Here is a 24843-nt window from a genome sequence, read left to right on the forward strand (position 1 = left end):
TGGCACCATTCCGAACTTTATTTTATTAAATTTGACCTTGTTCCGTCCGTCAAACTGTAAGCTACTCGTGTCTCGTACACTTACTTCATTCCATAAATTAGAGCTACTTACTCAGATAGCATTGATCGCGAACAGCGTTAAAAATAAAAGGAATGAGATACGAGAGCAGATATTTATGATGACTAAGATAATGAACTGTCTAATTGTTTCTTCCTGCAGCTGTTGCACTTCGAGCACAGTGGTGAATTTCTAAAGGCACCAGTGTCAGCTCGCTTTGCAGAGTCACAGTGGTTGTGTAATATGGCGAAATGCAAAAAAGAAGAAACCATCCCTTATGACCAAGGATACAGCTGGGTCATTGCTTTTCTGTGTTGGTTTCTCGTCTTCCAGGCAGCAGGTGTAGGAAGAACGTCTGGAATATTATATGTGGAAATTATTTATGTTTATGGAGTGACAAGGGAAGTGGCAACCTTGCCGTTTACCCTACGTAGTTGTATTCGCAACTTAATAGGTAAGATAAAGTGGGTGTTTGCTGGGAAAGAGATTACTCTCTCTGAACTTCGTAATCGAATTTATTTCGAATTTAAAATTGGTGTTCCTTTCCGCGCAAGTAAACGTGAAGTCACTGAACGCAGTAAACATCACTCGTGCGTGTAAAGAAATGTGAATTCGGAATTTGTATTAATAGAACTAAAGTGCAGAATCATTGTCTACACTCTTCATTTATAGCCATTAATCATTAAAAATTTATGCTGAGCTCAGAAATTAATAGAGAAAATCACGAAGTTACTGTATGCTGCTTTCTACCACTTTAAATGACTGAAACATAATTAAAATATTAGCATAGTCTGATGTAACGATAATATAGTCGTATTAATTCGAATTTCTTAATGAATGATAACAACAAGTTGTATGACGCAGCCATTTTCAAAAGATTCTTAGTTGCAATCCTTTCCTAAAATATATTTCAACGTGTGATTAGTCGAAAGGCAAAGCGTATGGCTCTTAACTTTAATCAATCCTCAATAGTCCTCTTAATTAGTAGGGTGAGTAAAAATCTCCATTATTAATAATTATGCACTTCTCATTCAGGAAGGTTAAGATTTATTGCATCGTTGTTGAAATCTATCTAATCCCTTAACAACCCTTCTCATTTAAAAAAAAAATCAACGCTAACATAAAAAGGTTCCCAAAATGCACGATTTTTTTTCTTTTGAAATGAAAGAAAGGTAAAGAAAAGACTGCGTTGATATCGTCTTTCAGAAAGCTGTCACTTTTTAGCAAAATTAGTAGAACTGTTTTATCCACAAAAAGTGAAAAAGGCGTCATTTCGAAACTGGTGGGATTTCCATGAATTGTTTTCATTGTGCTGGAATAGAGCGAAGGTTTTTTGATCTTTTTTTTCTTTGGAAACTGATTTTGAGTGTTAATATTTAGTATGAGCAAAGACACGTGTAAAGAAACGGACATTTTCAACTCCCGCGCATCAGCAAGAAATAAAGAAATAATGAAAAAAATCAATAAAATTCATATTATTCTTAGAAAAATCAATATTTTTCGCATTCCCACAATGTAGCTATCCAATTCTACTTGGAACTTAGTTAGACCTAAGACACAGGTCCTCATAAGAGAACTTCATGAAATCTAGTATTCTGTTATTCCCTGCAATTTTATTTGTGCCAACTGTTTTTTGCCGCGTCTACGAGGGAAAAGGAACCTTTCTGATTCGATTTACTCAACCCCTTCAAGGCCTTATAAACTTCAATCAGATCACCCCTTAGATTTCTAGTTGTCGAACTTTGCAGTTCACATCATCCAATTAGTTCTTCATATGTGCATCGATTAGAATACATCATCAATCTGGTTGCTCTTCTATGAACTTTCCAGAGGTTCTATATCTCTTTTTAGGAGAGATCTCCAGACCTGAATACAATATTTCCAATGCGGTCTAACCATCTTTTGTTTTTATTTATTGTACTAGGCGGTCTCATCCAACCTTTGGTAACCCACTATATATTTACAATATCATACAGATAGATTTTCATTATCATTATTTATCGTTTCCTTCATTGCTATTAACTTTCAAACCGTACAGAAAGGACATATTGATATCATTCTTAAATAGAGGAATGATGGCATCCTTTCTCCCTACTCTCAAGGGTCCTATAAATCATGGACAGGAAACAATGTGCCTTCCTATCCGCCTGTTTGCACTGTATGCAAAATTTCATATCATAATTTGAATCGTAAGAGATAAATCTTTTTTATCACTTTTAGCTCTTCTCCCCTACCCCCCTCTTATATGTGACTCCAAGATTTCTGTTATCCAAACATGTAACCTTACATTTAGAAGAACTGAACTTTAGTTGCCACTTTTCAAACCAATATGCAAATGATCCAAGTCGGAATCGCACGATTGTCTGAGGACTACTGCCCCATGCTTTCTTCTTTTGCTCTTGCAAACCCTTAACCTCACTTGTCGTCCATTTTAGCATGGTATGTTTAAGGAACTTGACCACTAGTATGAATATGTTTCTGGCTTTGAAGATAATCCAATCTCTTGAACATTTCCCATAGCGTATTTATATCTGGCACCATACAGGTCGCCCCAGTTACTTGAGCCCAAGAAACACCTCAGTCCTCGTTTCCTCTCGAAACATAACACATTTTATGCTATTATGCTTGCCACTTGCTATTGATACCGCCGCTGTCGTATTTTTTTTTTTTTTTGCGGTCAGACTGGTTAGTGAGAACTTCCTCTAGGGCGTTAGCCCTCCCCCCCCCCGTTTTGTTCCAAATAACTGTTACCATATAGTGAATTTCCAGTAGACGTATCCCAGTCTATAAAAACGAAGGTCAAATTTGTCCAAAATGAGACAATCCCATTATTAATTTAATCAATCTGCCCAAAGAGATTTTTTTCATACTCCTGAGAGTCATTTGGCTTGTAACATACTTCAACTACTATCCTTTCCCGCTAGTCATTTCCCCACACTGATTCCATATCCGTCTTACTTTGATCTCACCTAGGGAATATTCTTGCTTCTTTCGAGCAATTTTTAACAAGACACCTCCATCCCTTCCTGTCTCTCTATAACACACAGTAATCACCGAAATGAAATTCTTCCTCTGGTACCTCTGAGCGGTACTGTCTCAGTAAGCTCAATTACATTAATAATATGCTAAGTTGAGTAAAAGCTCAGATTGATTTAATTTGTTTGCAATGTACTAGGCGGTCTCAAATGAATGAATGAATAAATGAATTAAATTTTGTACTTTTGACAAACCTGATGAGCCTCTTATCCTTAAACGTTTTCTTCGAACCTTAAAAAATATTGACGTCTCATGACATTAGTGATATATAATACACAATATAATACACCCCATACCAAACCCAGCCATTATTCGTGTAAAGAAAATAACCGGCTGATATTTTCCCGTACTTGAAGAGAAAATCTTTCCTACAACTCACTCCAAATCGTGACTATTGCCTTGAAATATATAACGAGGTTCGATGTACGACACAATACAATTATATACGTGTAATTGGAAATTCGCTTCATGGTTAAAGGCATTTTTAAAAGTTGGTTAGTCACATATAAAAATGACTCGTCATTTTTACGCAAGTGTTTTTAACCTTTTTCTAATTTTGTTTTATCACTCTAAGTTTTCCTTCAACTCAAGGTGAAACCTTTACTCTATGTTCGTCCACTGCAAAAAAATCTAAAAGTTTGGTCCACCGAAAGCCAATATCTCGCAGGATATCTTCTTCTCAGTCCACCAATGTATTAACGAAAGCGGCAATACGATCTGCTTGAAATATGTGATGGTGAAACCATTGAATTAGAAAACACAAAGAAAGAAGTCCCACGCAACTGCATGACCATTAACAATATTTACGGATACTTAATCAGGAACAAATTTTCGCTTGAAAAGACAAATCAAGCCTTAAAGCGCAGTTTAGTTTTTCTGTTTCATTTATTGTTGAGAACAGAGATGGGAAAATTACAATTATTGACTCAACAGCAGTATTCAAGGATGCTCGAATGAAAAAACTTCGGAATTTCCAATGCAGACCAAGAAACTCGCATGATCACGTGAAACATATATAAAAAAAGAACGGTCATCATATGTAGAACACAAACAATTAATCATATTGTAAAAATACATAAAAAGCAAGGAAGCGTCCATATTGGAACATCATAAAGTAATTTATTGTGGTAATTCGTGTTGATACTGTTGTTTGATTTTGTCTCAAGCAAATTAGAACCATGAGGCGGCAGCGTATTATGTTTATAAATTGCGTGCATTCTATGTCCCAGTTGCCTTTTTGCTAATGAAAACCTCCAGTTTTCATTAGCGAGTTTCGTGGCTTTTACTAATGAAAACCTCCAGTTTCCGGAGGTTTTCATTAGTAAAAGCCACGAAACTCGCTCCTGAAACCGACTAACTGAGCACGATATGAAGAACAACAAATTCCTTCCTTCCAAATGGGACTAAAATTCCGTTTATTTTCGCATGAAACTGAATGTTAGTTTTTATTATGACAACTATGGCAAGATTATCATATTCTCCTCAATTTACTGTTATACTGAAATATTTTATGATACCAAACGTTGTCATGCTGATAAAGTTACGAAACCTCTGCAGTAAATTAGCACAATGCAGATAAGATACAATTGTTTAGAATGTCCAACAGAAAGCTGCTTTCACAGTTACATTGATGATAGCCAACTAAGTTCAAACCACGTAATACAACTGGCCCATACCATCTCACTACCGCCGCCCCCGACTTTCACCCAGATTGTACTGCCGAATTTTGTCCAGTACATTCTGGGTGAAACTATTCTGTGGACGTATGCCCCACCTGCTAGCGTCCATCTGATGCTTGGCATCTTTCCGTATCATGTTCTACCACAACTGTAATGTCCAATGCGTTCCTCCTCTTCACCAGAAGAGCGCATTGTCGGGAGAGAGCCTCTGCTTCCAAGAAGTTGCGCGATAATGGTAACTCATTCCATGAAATGATTTTCTGTTTGTTGGTCCTGTGCCTATCCCAGTTCAACTGCCTCTCGAGTCAGCTCATTAAAGGTGCCTTTGCAATTACGAGCATAATTGCACTGTACAAATATAGATTATATCTTTAGCAGAAAAGAACTCAACTCTTTGTTTATTTTTTCGTTTTGTTTTATTTGAAAGCGTTGTTGATAATTATCACTCTTTCTGTAATTTAGAGATCGGAAATTAACGCAACCTCTGGAATGGAAAAACTGAATTTGATGGTTATTTTATCAGCATTTATATTTTGTCATCATCTCTTACAGAAATTCATAAATTCTACTTAAACATAGCAAATCATAGCTGCATACTTAAACATCATAGCTAAATCCATATTGTCTGAAAAAATTTTCGAATGAAAATTTAAACGAAATTTTTGAGACATAAGTGAATTTTAATGTATCTGTTTTAGATTGCACTTTAAGAAATTTTTAAAATCATATTATATTGATGGCTGATTATTGCATTAATCTGCATAATTATTTTATCACCATAGGTCCGATAGTAGGGATTCTCGGCCATCATTTTGGAATAAGAAAAGTGAGTACAGCAGGAGCTGCAATTGCTGCTTTGGCTGGCATTTTATGTTATTTTGCAAAAGATGTACTCTGGATCACCATCCTTTGGGGAGGGATAAGTGGTAATGAAAACTCCTTTATTAAAAAATCCTCAATCTTTTCTAATTTTTTAAAGTTGAAATAAATATATTGCCTTTCCTCGACATATCAAATTTATGAGGCTACTACATCATCGAATAAATATCATGTCTTTAAAATAGAAATATAATTCTACTTAGCTGTAACATGGTTCCCTCTCCTTCATCCTCCATATAACAGTTTCAGTTCTTATTAGTATCTCATTGATGGGAAGCCTGACACCTCATCAGTGAACATATTTATATCACTAGTGGTCGCTTCAAAATTTAAGAGGTCAGTGCCTTTAAAATAAGTCGAAACTAAAATCGTTGACATGATGTGGGTAACACGGGTTTTGTTAATATATGATTATTTTTAGTTTTATTGATTATTTATCTAAAATAAAGGTAATCCCTGTTGATTTATAATATTATAGAATATAGGAATTATTAAGCATTTAATAGCTCTCAATTATCAAATTTATTAAATAACAATTTACGAAATTTTCGTTTACTTCAGTTGAAGAAGCAAATTGTGTCCGCTTCATTCCACCTGCGAGGAGGATTCAAAACAGATTTGTATTTCCCAGAAGTAGTTTCGATAGAAGGTTGAAACCGACATCAAGTATTAACACTTTTTCAACATAGTCACTTGACAAAATGACACATTTTACCACCTCTCAATAAACTTCTGCAGACCAGTTTTGTAGAAGTTTCTGGCTGTCCTTCGAACCAAGACTTCCCAGCAGAAATCATCTCCTCATCGTCATCAGCAGCAAAGGGAAAAAAAAGGTCTTAAGAGCAGGAAAGAGATCCGAGGGTGGAAAGGTCGGGATAATAAGCAAAATGCGGCAATATTTCAAATAATTCAGTTTAAAAAGGTTGGACTATCTTAAGATCATAACTATTATCAGTAACCAACGGATCACTTCTTCGGATCACCAAAGCGTAGAACTAAATTTATCACACGCTTTGTTCAATTTCACCATTAAAACTTCGTACCTCCCTGTAGCTCAACTGGAACCGGATGCGTACTAAACTTCGCTTATTTCCTCTTCTGCTTCACCCATTCTTAATGTAGATGCTCAAATTTATAGACAGTATGAACTGTCTATATATTTTCCGGAAGCCATCATTCATTACTGAGTCCATATTATGCAGGGGAATAATCTGTATTATGTGGGTTCATTAGCCCAAACATCTCAAAATACATTTCCTGTTTCTTGTTCTGCTATTAATTGCATAAAGGTAAGGATTCACAAGAGGTGCACTTCAACGTGACATACTCTATTTTAAAACTCTCCTTTTATATTCTTTATTATCTCAATTTCTTCTGCTTTCCTTAACCCACTAATTATCGAGAGAAGAGAAATAGGATGAACATTTCTTGAGATTCATTATTATTTCTTTCAATCTCTTACAAATATATCTTCTTTCAATTTATAAAAATATGCATACACTTCCTGAGTTGGACCTTCAAAATTTTGTGTTATGATTGATTATTATCACAGTATAACTAGTTATCTAATTATGTCGCACAACAGAACAGAAATTTTTTAAATAACTTCTGATCCATTATGGTTAAGGAAATCATCACTTAGATATTTATAACAGCGTTAATCCACTGGTAATTATGATAAAGTATGCAATTTGATCATGCTCAGTAATTTTAAAATTCTGCATGTATAAACTGATTTAAATATTCTGCTCGACAAAATAAACAAAACAACAAGTTTTTCATGAACATTTTATTGTGAATGGTGTCGCCAAAGCCGAATATTTGATATAAGAGGCCTGACGAGCGTGAGTGCAGTAGCACGCGCTCTTTGGGTGGACCGGGATTCAAGCCCGTGACTTCTAAATACGATTAACGTTTGTACTGATGATTTATTGTAAACTTCACTGACCTGTTGGCCGTGCGGGAGTATAAACAAGAACATAATAGGCATCCTGGCATGCGAATTCCAAGTGTTCAATAGACATTGATCTACCACCCTATAGAGCCGCACATTATGCAAATTATTCATGCCTGTGAAAACGGATTGTGACTACATCACTTCATTCCGTTTTTGCCTTGCTCAGTGAGATAACCACGTCTCCAGTACTTGATGTACTCCAGAACGATGACTTGCTGTCCAGTACAGGATGACAAATGATCGTCGTCTAGATGACGGGCCGTTGGACGACTTGAAGTTCTGCAGTTACATGCGGAGGTCACACGTTGGCTTAATGCGTCACGTACTGTTGTCTCGGCACTATGGATGTAGTTTCAGGAGACAAGAACCATTACAAGAACTTGCCAAGATAGCCCGAGGGCTATGTCAACCCGAACAGACTGTTATATGTCTCTAATAGCAAGACGGAACTCTACGATATCCTGTCACCAGCTATCTCTGGAGGTCGCTGCGGCCACAGGTGAAAACATTTCCAACAGGACTGTGCTAAGAAGGCTCAATTCAAATGAAGTCTACGCAAGGAAGCCAGTGGTTTGTAACCCTTTTAATCATCGGCGTATCGGGGAAACCCTGGAGGCCCCAACAAAGTACAAAAATAAACCCTTTTAATGTAAACCATCACAGAACTCGTCGAAACTCGTGCCATGAACATGTGATGGAGCCTGACAAATGGACTACACTTCTGTTCTCTGGTGAGTCCCGTTTTAGCCTACAAACAGATTGTAGACGTTATTTCAGCTGGAGACAACTAGGAATGCGGTACCATTCCTTTAACATCAGAAAAGGACACTTACGGTGAGTGCGGAATAATGATAAACAGCTGCACCCCACATGTTTTCGATATGGGTACCGTAATTGTGCAGAAGTACCGAAAACATATCCCCGAAGCCTATGTGCGACTTTTTAGGGGGTGACGTTGGCCAAAATTTCTTTTGATGCACGACAACCCCACTGTGCCTAGAGCTCAAGTGGTGAAGTAGTATCTTGAAACTGAAGATATTCAACCACTGCTGTGGCCAGCACGATTCCCAGACGCATTGCACGCCGACAGTCAATTGCTCGGTCATTTGGTGAGCTAAGTTCTGCGCTGGTGTAAGAAAGGGATTTGTTGCCACAGAATCTTATAGACACCAAATATAGTTAGGGAAGGACGTTACCTGGTTGTTTTCCATGAAAAATTAATGGTTATAATGACTATTCTTTTACGACGTGAGATAATAATATAGTTTATTAAGCTTATAAGGTGAGGTTTCAGGCAACTTAAATGTATAGCGGTTTGGGCTATAAACTTAATAAACTGTATTATTATCTCACGAGGCTAGAGTGGTCATTATAACGATTAATTCTTATAAACACCCTTATATTCCCCATGGTTCACCCAGTCAGGCCTGTTTAGCCGTTGGAGGGGATCATGCGCCGTACTGGTGTCATGTGACCATATTTTCGAGCATCTTGTATCGATTTCTGTAATGCGACCTTTTTGGTAATTCATATACACCCTTATAAATGTCCCTTATAAATGTCCCTTATACCTGTCCGAAGTTTCTTGCTATCTTCTCGTTTCATCATTATTCAAAATTTCGTCCCGCTTTTTTCCCTTAATTTTGTCGAGCAGTGTATTAAACAAGATACGTTTATTGTCGAATAACTACTTCTGTATAATTTCGCTTCGTCCAGCTAGCAATATCCAACTCCTTAAAGACAATAATGTTAATAAATAGATAAAAATAAATACAGAGGATCTTTAAATGTTTCTTACATAGATGTTCCGTTGAAGAATTAGGCTGAATAATGTGACAGCGAAGGAATACTTTGGCTAAAAACAAAATAACTTTTAACTCATTTTCATGCAACAGATAAAATCTGTTGCATGTAATTGAAGAATTTTAATTTAAATGAAATAGCTGTTTTAAAATTAGAAATTGGTGAAATAATGAGCACTTCACCCTACGTGTAATGTAAATCTGCCTTTAATTTCTTAAAGAATTTCAGATTATTCTCAGAATTTTCATAATACATCCTGTGCCACTTTTTCAATGATTGTAAAAACAGCAGAACTGGTAAATTATAATGACTTAATTTGGATTTATTTGTTAACTTGATTACAGATTTCTTACTTTTAATATTTAGCCTTTAGTAATTATATGCGTAATAGATCCTGGATTAGTCAACCGATGGCTATTAGTAAACTTCAGGTGAAGATTAATTTTAGCAGGTTAAACATTTTTTTTTAAAATCAGTTAGTGATTTAGTTAATAAGGTTACATTTAATAAAATTTAATTCAGTAAACTTAAATAAAACTGTATTTAAGTAAATTGACAGCCATGAATATTTACATTCCTGAAATGTTGCCCTAATACCATCAGCCTCACATAACAAGACAATGGTCTACAATTAATTACATGTTCTATAATTCACAATTCTTATTATATCAATATTGCACCAGTTTCCATTTCTTGAGATATCTGCGCACCATGCCGCTAAAAGAATATTTAAGATGTTTTAAAATTAACTTTCTTTTTATAGGAATTGGATTTGGACTAAGTACGACCTTGCTAAAAGTGTGCATCAACCAATACTTCAAGGACTACAGAGCTACTGCTTCGGGAATAATGTGTTCTGGTGGATGCTTTGGAGCCTTCACCATGCCTGTAATTGTAGACTTGTTGTTGAATTCTTATGGACTGAGGGGCGCATATTTGCTTATTGGAGCGATTTTACTGAATTCTGTTCCTGCTGCATTATTACTTCGGCCACCATCGTGGCTAAACAGGACTACAACAAAAACAAAGCGTAAAAGTTTAAATGATGCTTATCTCTCCAAAAATTCTGAAAAAATAAATGTGATAACTGTATCCTGCATTTACAATCCAGACACGAAGTTTGGAGCCCTACCTTATGTATCGACAGAACAAATCACCACAAGCAATCTTAAAGATTCGTGTCTCGATGAATTTGATGAGCAACACGAGCCCAGTGAAGGTAGTTTTCATTGCAGCTCTAAATATTTAGGAGGAAGTTACGATATTTCAGATAATATTTCTAAGAAAGAAATAATCACTGCCGAAGGAGATCATAAAGAAACCAAGCAAAATAAGTTCACAAACTATCTTAAAGAGATGTTATATCTTGTAATTGATCCCATGTTCCTTCTTATTGGAATAACAAATGCGGTGATAAATTTCGTTATGACTGCAGTCCTCACCACCATCGTCGATTTTGCGGGAGATTTAGGAGTTTCTTTAAACAAAGGAAAATTCATCATTTCTGTATTTTCTATAGGGGATCTCATCGGGCGCCTCTGCTTAGGCTGGATCACAGATAAAGGATTTATGTCTCCAAAGACATTTCTCATGATAAACTTTTTTGCCATGGGGATTTCTCTGGTTGCATTTTCCTTGGCAACAAGTTTTAATATGCTACTTGGACTCAGTGTTTTGTTTGGCATAGGTGAAGGAGCCTCGGTTATGATCAATGCACCTATCGTTGGTTATTATTTGTTAGCAGAACGACAATCACATGCTATGGGCATGATTAATGGCTTCGGTGGAATTTTATTGTTTGCATTACCTCCAATGACAGGTAAGCAAAGCCTTTTAAATGTTAATCTCATTTTAATTGTTTTATTTCTATGTGATTCGATGTTCGAAACACACACCTTCGCATATAGAACACCGTCTTCACACATCAGGTGTAAAAGGCCTGAATTCGAATACCATCAATGACGCAAGGAATTTTAATGGGCTTTTTTTTTTCAAGGCGTTGCTGAGTTTGTCGGTCTCAGTTGAGGCTTTCGTGGGTTTTTCCACACTGAAACTTCGATTTTTAGGTCAGCAGGCTGACCAAAGTCACTCAATTAAATATACAATATACTGATGCCTCATAGCATTAGTTCCTTTGGCGCTTAAAGCACACCTGACAATGAAAACATACAAATCATTAACAATGTAAATGATTTCCTGTACACTTTTCGGAACCACAAAAATTGTAAAGTGTAAGTGTGTATGTTGTTGTCATACTGCACCAGGAGTTTCCCCCATCTCCGCGTTGTTTTCATTGTGGTGAACAGTTCACTGGGAAATGCCAGAGATTTAATAAGAGTGTGTGGGAATTTGTTTATGTGTAGTGTCCTGTACCGTTGTTCATCTGGTCATTTAGCCGTTGGACCCCTATTGAGGCTCAATGTTGCCCCACTTACGCCCCGTTGAGGCAGACCAGGAACCCAGTAGCCGTAGATTCACTCTGGAATGTCCTACCCCTTAATTTCGTGGGATTTCGGCAGCTAGGACCTAAAAAAAAATAAATAAATAAAAAAGAAAATAATAATAAAATCTGCGCTATCGTAGGGGTAATATCGCTTAGGTTTGCTAGGCCGAATATTTGGCTTAAGGTAATTTTATCATATTAAGATTTTGATGTGTGGGGCTTTCGCTATGATGAAGTTAGAGAGGGGGAAGACCGAAGATTGGGGGAAAGACAGAAATATAGGGCCAATAGAGTAGATAGCCCAGTTTTCAATGGGGCATGCCCATGCCCCCACCAGAGTAGAAGTTTGGGGTGGAGGAGAGGGGACAGAAAATCTTCTCTCCCCCCCAAAGAATTGGGAATAATAGGTGAAGAGAGCTAGGGTGCCCTCTTCAGATCACCATCAGGCTGTTTGCAGCTGTGCTACGTTTAGTCTGTTCTCTGCTCTCCGTGCTGCGTTTAGTCTGTTCTGTTTTGACAGACATGGGGGCGAGCCCCGTCCTTGCTTTTCTTTTCCGTGTGATCAGCAATCTTCTTGTCGAAGTACTGCTTTCCTGCGATTTCAGTTTTCTGTCACATTTGAAGACGATTTTTATCAATCTCTATGTATGTATGTTGCTGTAGATAGCTCTTAGTGATTTTCTCCTAGTGAATAGGTCTTGCGCATACTGGGAGAGCGCCCTATATTCATCCTCAGGAAGTGGTGCTCCAGTCCTTTTGGGAGATATCTGAATCTTGTTATTAGTAGACCTCTGTTGACAATATGTCCTACTGTTGACAATCATAGCCTTCATACTGTTTAACAATCATAGACTATGGCTCCAGCTTTCGCTCTCCCCACATATGCAGTTTGGGTTCTCAACGAGTCCGAAGCCAAACAGCTTCTCCTTGTAGGGTCCGTGTCCGGTTAATAGTGTTGTCATTTGGCACCCTGGGAAGTACCAGGCCGGCTGCTTTGGGTATATTTTCCGGAGGTCTAGTAGAAATCTTTTTGTTACTTCGCCTTTTGTAGTCTCTTTCCACCTTTTCTGCCAAAGGTCTAGGAGGTGGGTCTGTAGCCTCATTTTTTTTCATTTTTTAGGTTGCCCGCCGGGTGAGTCGTGTATCCTTGGTGGGTAGCGGCCACTCCCCTGGCCAACAAAAACAGTAGCCCCGCTCAAACAGCCTCCAGATCCACAGGGAGCGCTCCAGCAAGTACCTGCAATGCTGGGGTACTTACCGTGCTGCAAGCGCGCGCGTGTTGTTAATAGCAGTATGGTCCTTTGGGTCATTTCTGGTGTTCTTTTGTTGACTACCAGTGTCGTGTTTGGATACCACACTGCTGCTGCTGCTGCTGCTGCGTAGGTGATTGCTGGCAGAAAGGTTGTTTTACAGTAAAGCATCAGTGTTTTTTTCTTGAGTCCCCAATCTTTCCTTGTGATTCTGGTTACCAGTCCAGAGTATCCTCTGATTTTTCTTCTTATGTATTTCAGATGCGGCTGGAACGTCAGGTTTTTATCTAGGATAACGCCCAGATACTTCAGTTGGCTCACAAATTTTATGGTTACATTGTTAATTTTAATTTGCGGAGGTCGTCGTAGTTGTAGAGTCCCCTTTAGGAGGATCGATGAGGTCTTGTCTGACGATATTTTCAGCTGGTTCTTTGATGCCCATTGCTGCAGTGCCTGATTTCCAGCGTCTCCAATTGGGTCCTGGAGTCCGCCTCTACCGTCAATGTCAAGTCGGTCGCGAAGGCATGCGCTGCCACAGAACCCAGGTCCGTCGTCAGGAATTCATCGAGGACCATTGTCCACAGGAGCGGCCCCAGCACTGACCCCTGCGGACATCCTTTGTGCACCTCTCTTGTTATTTTTTGATAGTGTACATTGATTTCCACTCTTCTTTGCGTTAAATAGCACAAAAATTGTAAAATTATTCACCAATCTTTTTTTAATTGATGGTAACACCTATCATCTCTCCCGTGGCGAGCGCATTAGAGCCTTAGTTGCTAATGTGCCAATAAAATCCAAACCAACCAAATCTTCCGCATGGAATTTAACTTCTTTTTAAACTCACAAAACCTTTCATCCAACTCGCAGTATGGCGAGAAAGTATCCTCCGCCGAAGATGCCATTGCAGCCCTTGTAAAACACTGTCAACATTCCACAGAAGTCTATGAGATGGCCATCTTTGTGGATTTTGAGGATTCCTTTGATACCCTTTGGTGGTAGAGTTCCCTCAGGTCCCTTAGACTGGCAAACTGCAATCAATATCTTTACAAAGTCATAAGATCCTACTTCAGTAACAGATCAATTCAAGTCACTGCCCAACACCTGTCATGTTCAAAATTTATAAACAGAGGTTGCCCACAGGGATCAGTTCTCGGACCAGTTCACTCCTTTGGAACTGCGTACTTGATCAGTGGCTCACCCATCAGAAGTTTTGACAACTGCGGCAATTTCGTCTATGCAGACGACTTGGTTATTTGCATCGCAGGAAGATGCAGGAGAACCCTTGAGGACTGAGCAAAGATTTTCCTGGGTGACCTCGTAAGCTGGACCCTCACAAATAAATTTAAAATATCAAACACAAAAACAAAGCTAATGATTTTCAAAAACAGGTTGGATTACCGCAGATCCCCTAAAGTGCTTATTCACGGGAAGCAAATTCCATATATGGCAGAAACTAAACACCTTAGCATCATATTGGAAAACAGGCTCAGTTTCCAACCACACGTGAACAGTTTGGCAAACAAAACCAAAGCATTCACTGCAGCCATCATCAGGATCTTCCGTTCGGACTGGGGACTCACCAAAAGAACTCTATATCTCTAATATAAAGCTATATTCTTGCCAATTGCCTCCTATGCTGCTGGGGTTCCATAGGGTCACTAACAGCAAAATCCGGACCAAACTCCTTTCCACGCAAAGAACCATGCTGCTTCCCACACCAAGTACCAAGAACAACTTCAACTAATGCACTGTAGGTTCTATCAGGGGGCCCTTCCCCTGCACCTATATATAGCTTATAGAGACTGCATCTACAAGTACAAAAAAGCCTACCAACCTCACTCCTTGGAATAGACTGCAATTCTACTAAAAATATCAAACAGGAAAAAATAAACCAATGGAATAAACGCCTCTCCCTTTGGCAAGTTAGATGGGATGAAAGTCCCTCTGGAGAGGTCACTAGACTTTTTATCCCGGATGTTACCTTTGCCATGAATAAGCCGCATTGTAATTGGTTCTACCCATCCATGAGCACGTCCTACATCCTAACAGCACACGCGTTCTTAAAGCGAAACTGTTCCAATTCGGACTGACGACAAATCCTCATTGCTCCTGTGAGGAAGAGGAATCCTAGAACCACATCCTATTGTCCTGCCCCAACAACTACGAAGAACAACGGACAACACTTAAAAATAAGGTTCAGAACATCTCTGAAGTCATCGTTAGTGAAGATTTGAAGGGCTTGAAAATGAGGCTAACTTTCAAGCCCTTCAAATCTTCACTAACGATGTCTTCAGCAGAAGAATGCAGATATTTCACCACACTGGATAATTCAACAAGCTCTTGCTGAGCTGTTCCCTGTGTCACCTACTACTCATCCTGGACTTAAATTCTTTTGATCTCTGCACTACCTCCCAGTGGATGCGGGATTTTAGCGCACTACTGAGGCGCAGATAGTAGATTATGTCCGGCTCCACGTGCCTTGGGACAGGCAGCAGATGCTCAGGTGTTGGCTGCTCACATTTCAGGCCATGATTACACAGATTCTGTAGTCAAGACAGAGACAATTTGCGGAAATGGACGCAGGTCCTGGAGCCGCTACAAACAGGCCACATATACACATAACAAATAGAAACATATACACATAACAAATAGAAACATATACACATAACAAATAGAAACATATACAAATACACATAACATCCATGGATTTATTGAACTCAAGACTTGCCTTACTTGCATCGAAAAAAATTCTATAACAAACTTCTATTGTGAATGCGAATATATTAATTATTTTTGCCAGTATGCTTGTATAATACTCTTTAAATGGGATGTCTGATTTAAAGTATGATTTGAAATTGTTTTGATTCACATACAATTCCTTTGGCTGTTGTCCATTGGACAAATTTGATGATATTTTTATTTTGTGATTGGTCATATGGTCCATTAATTGTAATTAATGGACTATATAATATATCTTTACATCATATTAGTATTGAAATTTTATTGAAATTTTAACATGTTTCCTACTGGTATTTTAAGAACATCATTAAAAAAAGAGGGAACTAAGTGTGAACCTATGGATTACATCACAAAATGGTGAAATAACTTATTATTATACTTACTTCGGTATGGACTGAGTTGGTTTTGCGTTAGAAACACCTACCTAATACCTCATGCAGCCACCTTTTACCCTTAGTACAGCTCGTACGCGTCTTCGTATGGAATCCACAAGGTGTTGCAGGTGTACATGCAGCGTACTGGTAGCAAAATGTGTCCAATTATACCAGAAGTTGTTGGGTCGAATGTCATTTTCCAATGACATTCGACCCAAAACATGCTCAATTGTAAAAGGTAGAGTATGAAGGAGTTTATTTATGCATGGGTAATGCACACACATCATTGTCACTGACAAGGTACAAGGGAGTTTTAATGCACTGTTTTAATTATATCTCATATTGTGAATACCTTCACAATGCATGGTGAAGATATTCACAATATGGTTGTGGGTGTATTACCCATGCTGATCGCCATGTATTAATCAAAAACTGATCGCCATGTAACCGCATCTTATATCATCCATTCCAGACTTTGAGCCTTCACCAGCGTTACAGACTAGTCCATTCGTACACAAGGGGATGTCGCTATTGAAAAGCCAACTCTGTGTAACGTCTTTATTGAATAGAAATTTACATTATTCTATACATTTTATTTTAAAATTTTTACTTGTATTCATTGCTATAATCTCTGTTTTAACTTTTCGGGCACGAAATATAAAGAATCTTTCATCCTTTTATACTTATGTTCAAGAAATTATACGCTCTTCGTTTGCAGTTGTCATTATGAATGTATTTTGCCATTAGTACAAAATGTTCTCTCAGAAGATACAGAAGAACAACTTATAATTGAAATAAATTTTTCAGGTTATTTTCGAGATCATCTTGGAACCTACGACGGCATCTATTATGTGTTAGGTGGGATGTGCAATATTATTGGTCTTCTGTGGATTGCAGAACCTGCTATTTTGAAACTACGAAAAGGTCGAAAATCAAGCACTTATTAAGAAATTATTGTAAATAAAATTAGAAATTAAGAATTCAACAAGTTTTCTCTTTCTTTTATCCACTTTGCCTTCGACCATTTACTCAGCAATCATTCATTTAACGCAGTAAGATTGGCTTGCAATATCTAGACGAATCAAAGTGTTTTTGAAAGGCAAGTCTGTCCTGTCGAAGGACAAAAAATTGCTTTAATTCACTTTGATTTCTGAGTGATTTAGTTTTCGATATTTCTACTTGAATTCGATAAAAAATTCTGTACAGATCAAGTCATCTTTACTCGCCCAGAAATTAGATTTCGGCAACAGCTGGAAGAGAATAGTCAAGTGTTAATTACAGCTTCACGTAACCATTTGAAGCGAATTATTTCAATAAGCAAGCGATACTAAATTAGCGTTTCATTGCAGTTATATATTTGGTGCTCATCGTATAACATAACTTAGGATATTTTTAAAAGACGTCTAAAAGGAAGAAAGAACTGATTAAAGTAAACATTAAGTTCAACCAAGCATCCAGTTTTCGCTCCTTAATGTCATTCCAGCACTTTATGAATGAATTTGTAGCCAAAGTAAATCTAAAATGTTTTCAAATGGTCTTCAGTTCATTCAGAAGCGTCTGTGTTTAAAGCCACATGATTATAATTCGGGTTTTTCATTATTATAAATGTTACCTAATTTGCATTTCGTAAACAACACTTATCATTTCAACCCACTACTACACGAAGTAAAGTATGAAAAGGTAATAATTTTGGGCAGAAATAACCACAATTATCATAAATTTTCAGCAAGGCAGTGCAAGAAAATGTTTTGAACATGCAAAATTATTATAACTGTTATGAATGGTGATTAAAATTTTAACATACTTGAAAAACTTAAACTTCTTAAAAATTAGCATCCTTCTCTGCATTCATCTAATAGCGCTGACTGCGAGTGTGTACTATCCATATTAAGATAACACACTGGCCAAAAAAATACGAACCTCTATTCAGTAACCAATCGGCCGGCTTTGTTCCGAATTACAGCAAGTGTGCGGGCGACAGGATTTTATAAGGCGTTTTAGTCTAATTGTAACCATTCTTCCTGCAAAATATCGGGTAGCAGCGACAAAGTTGAAGAAGAGGACTTCGTTGCCGAATAGCTCTCTCCAGCATACACACACACACATATTCTCATTGAGATTGAAATCTGCCGAATGTAGGAGCCAGAGAAGATGATGGAAATCCGTGTCACGTTCTCCGAACCATTCAGACACGATAGCTGTTGCTTTGTCATCCATGAAATGGCCATCAACTTCGCGATAACAGTGAAGCATTCTTAGGGTGCAGTAGATCTGATACAAAATTGAGTACTCCCTGAAGTACCTCAATATAGAAGGTAATATATAATTTATATTATGTTCAGTAGAACATTATTAAATTATATTGTTTTAAAAGAATATGATTCTGTTTTTATGAATCGTACTTAAGAGATCATTACTCTCCAAACTTGGGCAGCTCTTACATAATTCAGACGTTTAATGGGACGGATGATCATTCGTTAGGCCTCCGTAGAAGAGTGGCCAGAAGCTGGAGTGCAGTAGCACATGCTCTTTGAGTAGACGGGAGTTCAAGCCCCTGACTGCTAAATACGGTAGATCTGCCAACCCGCACTGGACCAGCGTGGCAGATTACGGTCCATTTCCCTCAACATGGATCGTTGAGGAGACTTTTATCTTGTAGTGGAGTGATAATGGTTGCAGTTTATGATCATCGGTATTATCCCTAACAACTCTCACAAAGAGTTCTAGTGGTATTTAGAAGGTTGATGATTAGGCCATGTGGTAAGAAAGTTCCAGTCTCTACAAAATCAAATCTTTGCCATGGAGAGTTGTAGGCGCAGGAGGAGGAGGAGACCAAAGCTCCCTAGTTCGTCTCCCTAATGCATCCAGACATACTCTTTCAGATTCAGTCCTCGGAACTGACTAGCCACTCCATTTGGAAGATATCCATACTTTGAAGGAATTCATTGACAAATTGAGGAAAAGCATTATCTTTAGTGCCAAATAGTGGTTGACATGCATGCGCTACAACTCTTAATGACATTGAACCCTCTTTTAAACATCTGTTTTATTTATTGATGGAGATTAACTACTATAACTCTGAAATTACATTCTTAACACGCTTAATACTCTGGCAGCTTGATATTTCAATCGTGTTTCAAATACATCCATTATTCTGAATCTTCCAGACATCTACCTTGCATTCTGCGGAAATAAAAAATCTAATCAGTTGCTTTCCGCATCCCGTTATATTACAAATAAGTGAGACTGTCGAAATGTGAATTTAATTTTCAAAATCTGGCTGATTTGCATGTTTTGGAAGCTTAAAATCATATTCTACTGCTATTGAAGTAAAAGCTGAAGATACATGGGAATATCGCTCTTGTTGGAATGACTATTAAGTAACTTTGCACTTTCAGGCTTCATTACAGAATTGTTTAATGGATTTTGATCGATAAACTTTTATATACATCAACACAACAAGAACATTGTCGAATAAATGTGTATTTGTTATTTCATCGTTTTGTATCTTTCCCCTTCGTGTGTTGATTTATCTTTGTTGTGTGCGTGTGCTCATGACATTTAATGCCATGAGGGATCAATATCTGATTGCATCTATTCTTTGTTCAATTTTCCTTTATAATGGACGAAAAACTCTAGTTTTCCACCGATTAACATGGTTATAGTAGGGGAAAAAATCTATAAAAATCCTCTTCTTGCCTCGGAACCGAACCCGGTTCATTTCAACATGGTGTAGTTAAATGGCGATTATAACCGCTATACGACCCATGATGGCATTATCCTCTGTAAGTTTCTTTACCTCAATGGGAGAAATGAAACCCTGCTTATCTTTCTTGATCAGCAGATCTTGATGGTCTCTTTTTTTCACTCATGACAACGCATAACTTGAAAGCAGCTTATGTTCCAAAAGTGAGAATTTTTTATTGCTTTGATGACGCATATTCAGCGAACCCGAACAACTGTTTATTCGTAGTGTTATTTGTAAAATAAAGAGTGTCACTCGTGTTTTTGGCAAAATTCAACTTCAATCCGTGTGCTGCATAGGAAATTAAGGTACATTCGTGCGATCCATCAGCATTGTTATTCTGCGAGAATTCTCGAGAAGAATCAAAAGATAATTTACTATTTCAATGGAGAAAAGGTCTGGTGAAGAAATATCTAGACAAGTAAGAATATCTCTGAATAATAAGAGAAAACGAAAGAATTGAATAATGTCGAGGATTAAGAAATAAATGAAAGACGGTGTCGAAATGTTAACCAGCTGAGTAAGTTATTACATGCATTTTAATGCTTTTCATGCCTTTCATCTTATTTTCTCTCTCTCTCTCAGATTGAAGTAAAAGAAAATATGACTTCCTTACGCCTTTTAGGAAGCTGATTATACTGCTTTTGAAAGCAAACTATTTTTGCCTTTGGTGGTTGGTTGATTTACAAACAATTTTGATCCAGTGGGCCAGTACATATGTATGTACTGGCCCACTATGTACAAGTGTATGTCCACAGGCATATTTATATGTCCCAAGAACTGAAAAAACCCAGAATAACTCACACTCGTAGGAAAATCTGCTTCCTACGCCTGAGACCGACTAACTCTATACTGCCCATGTTGAAGAAGGCTCTAAAGGTTCCTTTATACTCCGACGTGGTTTCAATCCACGTCCCTCCAAAGCACTGACAATTTCCTTCAACGAAAAAGAAAATAACCCAAAGGAGAATGTATCTAGTAATTTGTTTTTAGAAACTTCAGGATTAAGCTCCTGATTGCCCTGGACAACAAATTTTAAGCTTTTGATTTTCCTCCTGAAATGTGGTACACATCATGAATTTCGATGAGCTGAATACAAATGTCAATTTGTATTCAGCAAATGTCTGAATACAAATGTTTGGTTCCATATTTAGGTTACTTATAATAGGTTATAATAGGTTACATTTTTGAAATTTATGGGTACTAAACAACACATGCTCCATAAGTTAAAAAAGGAATGGCGAGTACGCTTATTCGGATTTTTAATGTTAAAATTTCAACAAATATTTCAATGAAGAGAATGAAAGTATAGTCATTTTTTTTTTACTTTTCGTTTTTATTTTTCTTTTGTAATGATCAGGAGTCTCTCTGATCAATGCGTAACAAAAGTGTGCTAAAGTCCTTTTCTCCATGATAGCAAATACCATGATGAAAACGTTCACGGTGTTAATCATAATTATTTCTGAGGTTATCTAAAAAAAAATTCCGAATGGAGTTGAAAGAAGTTTATTTTCAAAGTCAAACAAAAACGGAGATTTTGGTTTCAATTTGAGCTATGAGAAACAATATATATATATATATATATATATATATATATATACACACACACACACACACACTGAGTTAGGTTTGCATTAGGAACACCTACCGAATACCTCGTGGGGACACTTTTTGCCCGTAATACAGCCCGTTCAAGCCTTCGCATGGGCATGGATTCCACAATATGTTGCAGGATGTCCTGTGGTAGTGCTACCCATGAGTTGCGCAATGTGTCTAGTAATGCCGCACATTGTGAGATGGATGGTCTTAGTGCACATGTACTTTTCGAGTAGTTCCCAAACATGATCAATTAGATTAAGATCGGATGAGCTGGACAGCCATGGCAGGATGGAGAATTTGTCATGTTCCTGAAACCAGTTAGCAATCTAACAAGGTCTGTGGCCTGCCGCGTTATTTTGTTGGTAGACGCCGGAGTTGTCCGGATGCCCTGTCATCATGAATAGGTGTATTTAGTCAGCAAACGATATACAGGTAGGTGTTACCATCGAGTCGTTGATTAACGTTGATAATAGAACCGGCATGCATAAAAACAGTCCTCAAACCATAACACCAACCCCGGCCCTCCTGCCGAACACCAACCGTGCATCCAGTTGCCATGGCTTCCTCCATATGTTGATACGCCCAACAGCATGATTGAGATAGAAACGGGATTCATCAGACCAAAAGACACATTTCCACATGTCGGTGGTCCAGTGTTGGTGCTGACGTGCTCATGCGAGGAGAAGTTTCTTGTGTCTCGCTATGAGCACAGGTAGCCGTGAGAGCTGTCGATTGCCATAATCTATAGGAGCTAATGTCCGGCGCATTATCATCTTGGCATTGTACTGGACTCTAAACAACTAAATTTCCGTCCCCATTTAGCCTATCTGCATACTAAAGTAAGAAATACACGTCTGTGATCTTTCACTTATTAGCAGGAGTAATTTGGGACTAAATCGTGGTTTCCTTTCGCTCCTCTATAATTCGAATTTTCTCCCAATCATAACTTATGGAGTGTAAGTTCGGTCCCTCAAACTACAATTTCTCAGAAACCGTAAAAAACTTGAAACCATCCAAAAGTGTGTCCTGCTGGCAATCACTAAGGACTGCTGTACAATAGGTTTTCCAGCCGACCAGATCCTTGCTGGAGTTCTTCCCTAGACCTGGAGGTCATCTGCAGATGTGTTCACTTCCATCTCTCTCGCTCGTGGTATGCCCACCACCACCATCTATGACTACACCACCAACACTGCAAATATTATCAGGCAAGAAAAGCAGATTCCAGAACTAAACATCAGTTAATAAAAGGTCCATTTGAGCTATAAAAAATCTCTTTGAGTTTAGTGTAAATTATTATTTATTTACACTATAAATGATCTATAAATTTATCTGCAAGTCACGTATAATCATTGCAACTGTACAATTGTACATATTGTACAAATCTCGGTGATACCTTACACCAGTCCGTAACTTGTAATCGTGGTTCACAAGCGCTTTATAGGGAAAAATACAGCTTCCTTAGAATTTTACATGGGCCTCTAACGTGTCGTTTTTCAATAGAACCGTCTCTTAATGTCAAATAAATTCTATTTAAGTCAACAGAAAATGATAGCATGGATAATAAAAGTCAGCGAAGAAGTCACGCTCAGATGACGACTTGCAAGAATCGCGTTTCCTTATTCTAAGGCCACAAAAAGCCTTTTAGTTAAGGATGCAAGAGAGTATAATTAAGGAGATACTGGGCATATATTTAATATGTTCTGCTCTCATTAAGTGACAGGAGTAGACGACATAAAATTAACGATCATGAACATTAGTTTCACTCTAATTATTCTTGACTTTCTCCGTAAATTATCTCCTTCATGCTATAGATATCACCTTGATGTGGAAACAGCAAAATGCGATTATAATAAGCCCACATAACTTGCTTCGAAAGTTGCATCTCGAAGTGACACGATAGCGAACTACAAGGCCACCTTTGTTGTAATTAAATCACCGTGTTGCTTTGGGTGACATTTATTTCCACCCTGCAGATTCTCCTCACCTGGATTTCTACAAATACCAACCCTCTTTAAGAAGCCTTAACTTTGTCAAAAGTTTACGAAACAAGTTTATGGAGTTACTAAGCCTAATAGCAGGAACTAATTCTCTGCCAACGATCCTTATTTTTTTTTTAATAAAGAGGTGCCTTGTGGAATATGAAATGCACTAATGAAAATTAATGAAATGGAACGGTTCACAGGAGAGTGAGCGCAAGGAAATGTTAACGAACTGCGAGCAGAGTTATGCTAATGGCTATTACCTGGCAAACAAATCAGGCAACAACTCAGCTACCCTCGCTAGAAGTGACTGTTTTCGCCCCATGATGATACGAACTCATCGAGGTTCCATTAATGTGGTGGAAACCTATCGTAATTAGGTCATACTCGAAATATCCAACTTAGATAAGAAACCTAGGAAAGTCCCCTTCTAAAACTGGCATCCTGATGACCAAAAATAAGAGATAAAGACTGAATGTTAACCCTTTGAATCCATTTTCTGTGGACCTCATAAAAATGTTGATTGCAATAAATGTTATGTGATTGCAGTCAATCCTTAGTTCGTTCTCACAAAATAAATCCTCTTTCTAAAAGAAGAGCATAGCATTTAATTCAAAATGTTAAAATATTCGTGGAAAAATACTACACTACAACCGCACCGATTCTCAAACGAATATCTAAGTTTTCTTACAGTCTCAGTATCTTACTGAATTGCTGTAACCAAAAGTAATAATAATAATAATAAATAATATAACCCTTGAGAATTATGTAGTAGAATCTAGACAGTCAAGGAAGCCTCTCTTTAATAATATACGAACTCTCCAAACTACTTTAAGGAAATGTTTAAACCTGATGGGATATTTTAGACGCCCTTCCAGAATTTCTGTTTTCTCTTTTATCCAGGTCACATTAATGCAGTGCGGCTAATGATCCTTAAATCTAAGGGTTAAATTTGCACTAAAATTAATAAATAGCGGAAGGCTGCCTTCTTAATTTCATTTTACTCTGCTTCTGGTCACGTAATGGATATTGACACGAGCGGATAGTCTCCCCCATTATAAGATGCCTTTAGCTGGTATATGTGGCATGAGGAAGGACTCACGCCTCCACATGAGCACGTGGCGTAGTACAAATACGTATGGTAGTGGTGATAGAAACGTCGGAGAATATTGACGCTTTCCAAAAAAAATAAACTAGAACTGTTGTAGAGATTTCTGACATTATTTCAAGACGACGCAAAGTCCATATGAGATGTATGCGTAGTAATGATTCGAGGGTATGGGAGGAAGGGTTTTGGAGACTC

The 24843-nt window shown here is 37.8% G+C and overlaps 1 protein-coding gene across 1 annotated transcript; it reads left to right on the plus strand.

Annotated features, from left to right (window-relative positions):
* The first annotated feature begins 300 nt into the window (after nt 1–300).
* LOC150089611 (monocarboxylate transporter 12-like) lies at nt 301–17164 on the plus strand. The gene is made up of 4 exons (XM_090390045.1): nt 301–511; nt 5555–5698; nt 10175–11230; nt 17025–17164. The coding sequence occupies exons 1-4, from the start codon at nt 301–303 to the stop codon at nt 17162–17164; spliced, it is 1551 nt and encodes a 516-aa protein (XP_090246171.1).
* Nucleotides 17165–24843: the final 7679 nt, after the last annotated feature.

Source organism: Mastigoproctus giganteus, chromosome 2, assembly GCF_048544385.1.
Source record: "Mastigoproctus giganteus isolate SK-2022 chromosome 2, ASM4854438v1, whole genome shotgun sequence".
Taxonomy (NCBI): Eukaryota; Metazoa; Arthropoda; class Arachnida; order Uropygi; family Thelyphonidae; genus Mastigoproctus; species Mastigoproctus giganteus.

What these genes read in the sequence shown, in the direction of transcription:
- LOC150089611 (XM_090390045.1), top strand. Translation starts at nt 301, where the DNA reads ATGGCGAAATGCAAAAAAGAAGAAACCATCCCTTATGACCAAGGATAC. An exon ending in TTGTATTCGCAACTTAATAG is followed by an intron (nt 512 to 5,554) that starts GTAAGATAAAGT and finishes TTATCACCATAG; the next exon opens with GTCCGATAGTAGGGATTCTC. An exon ending in TGCATTACCTCCAATGACAG is followed by an intron (nt 11,231 to 17,024) that starts GTAAGCAAAGCC and finishes TAAATTTTTCAG; the next exon opens with GTTATTTTCGAGATCATCTT.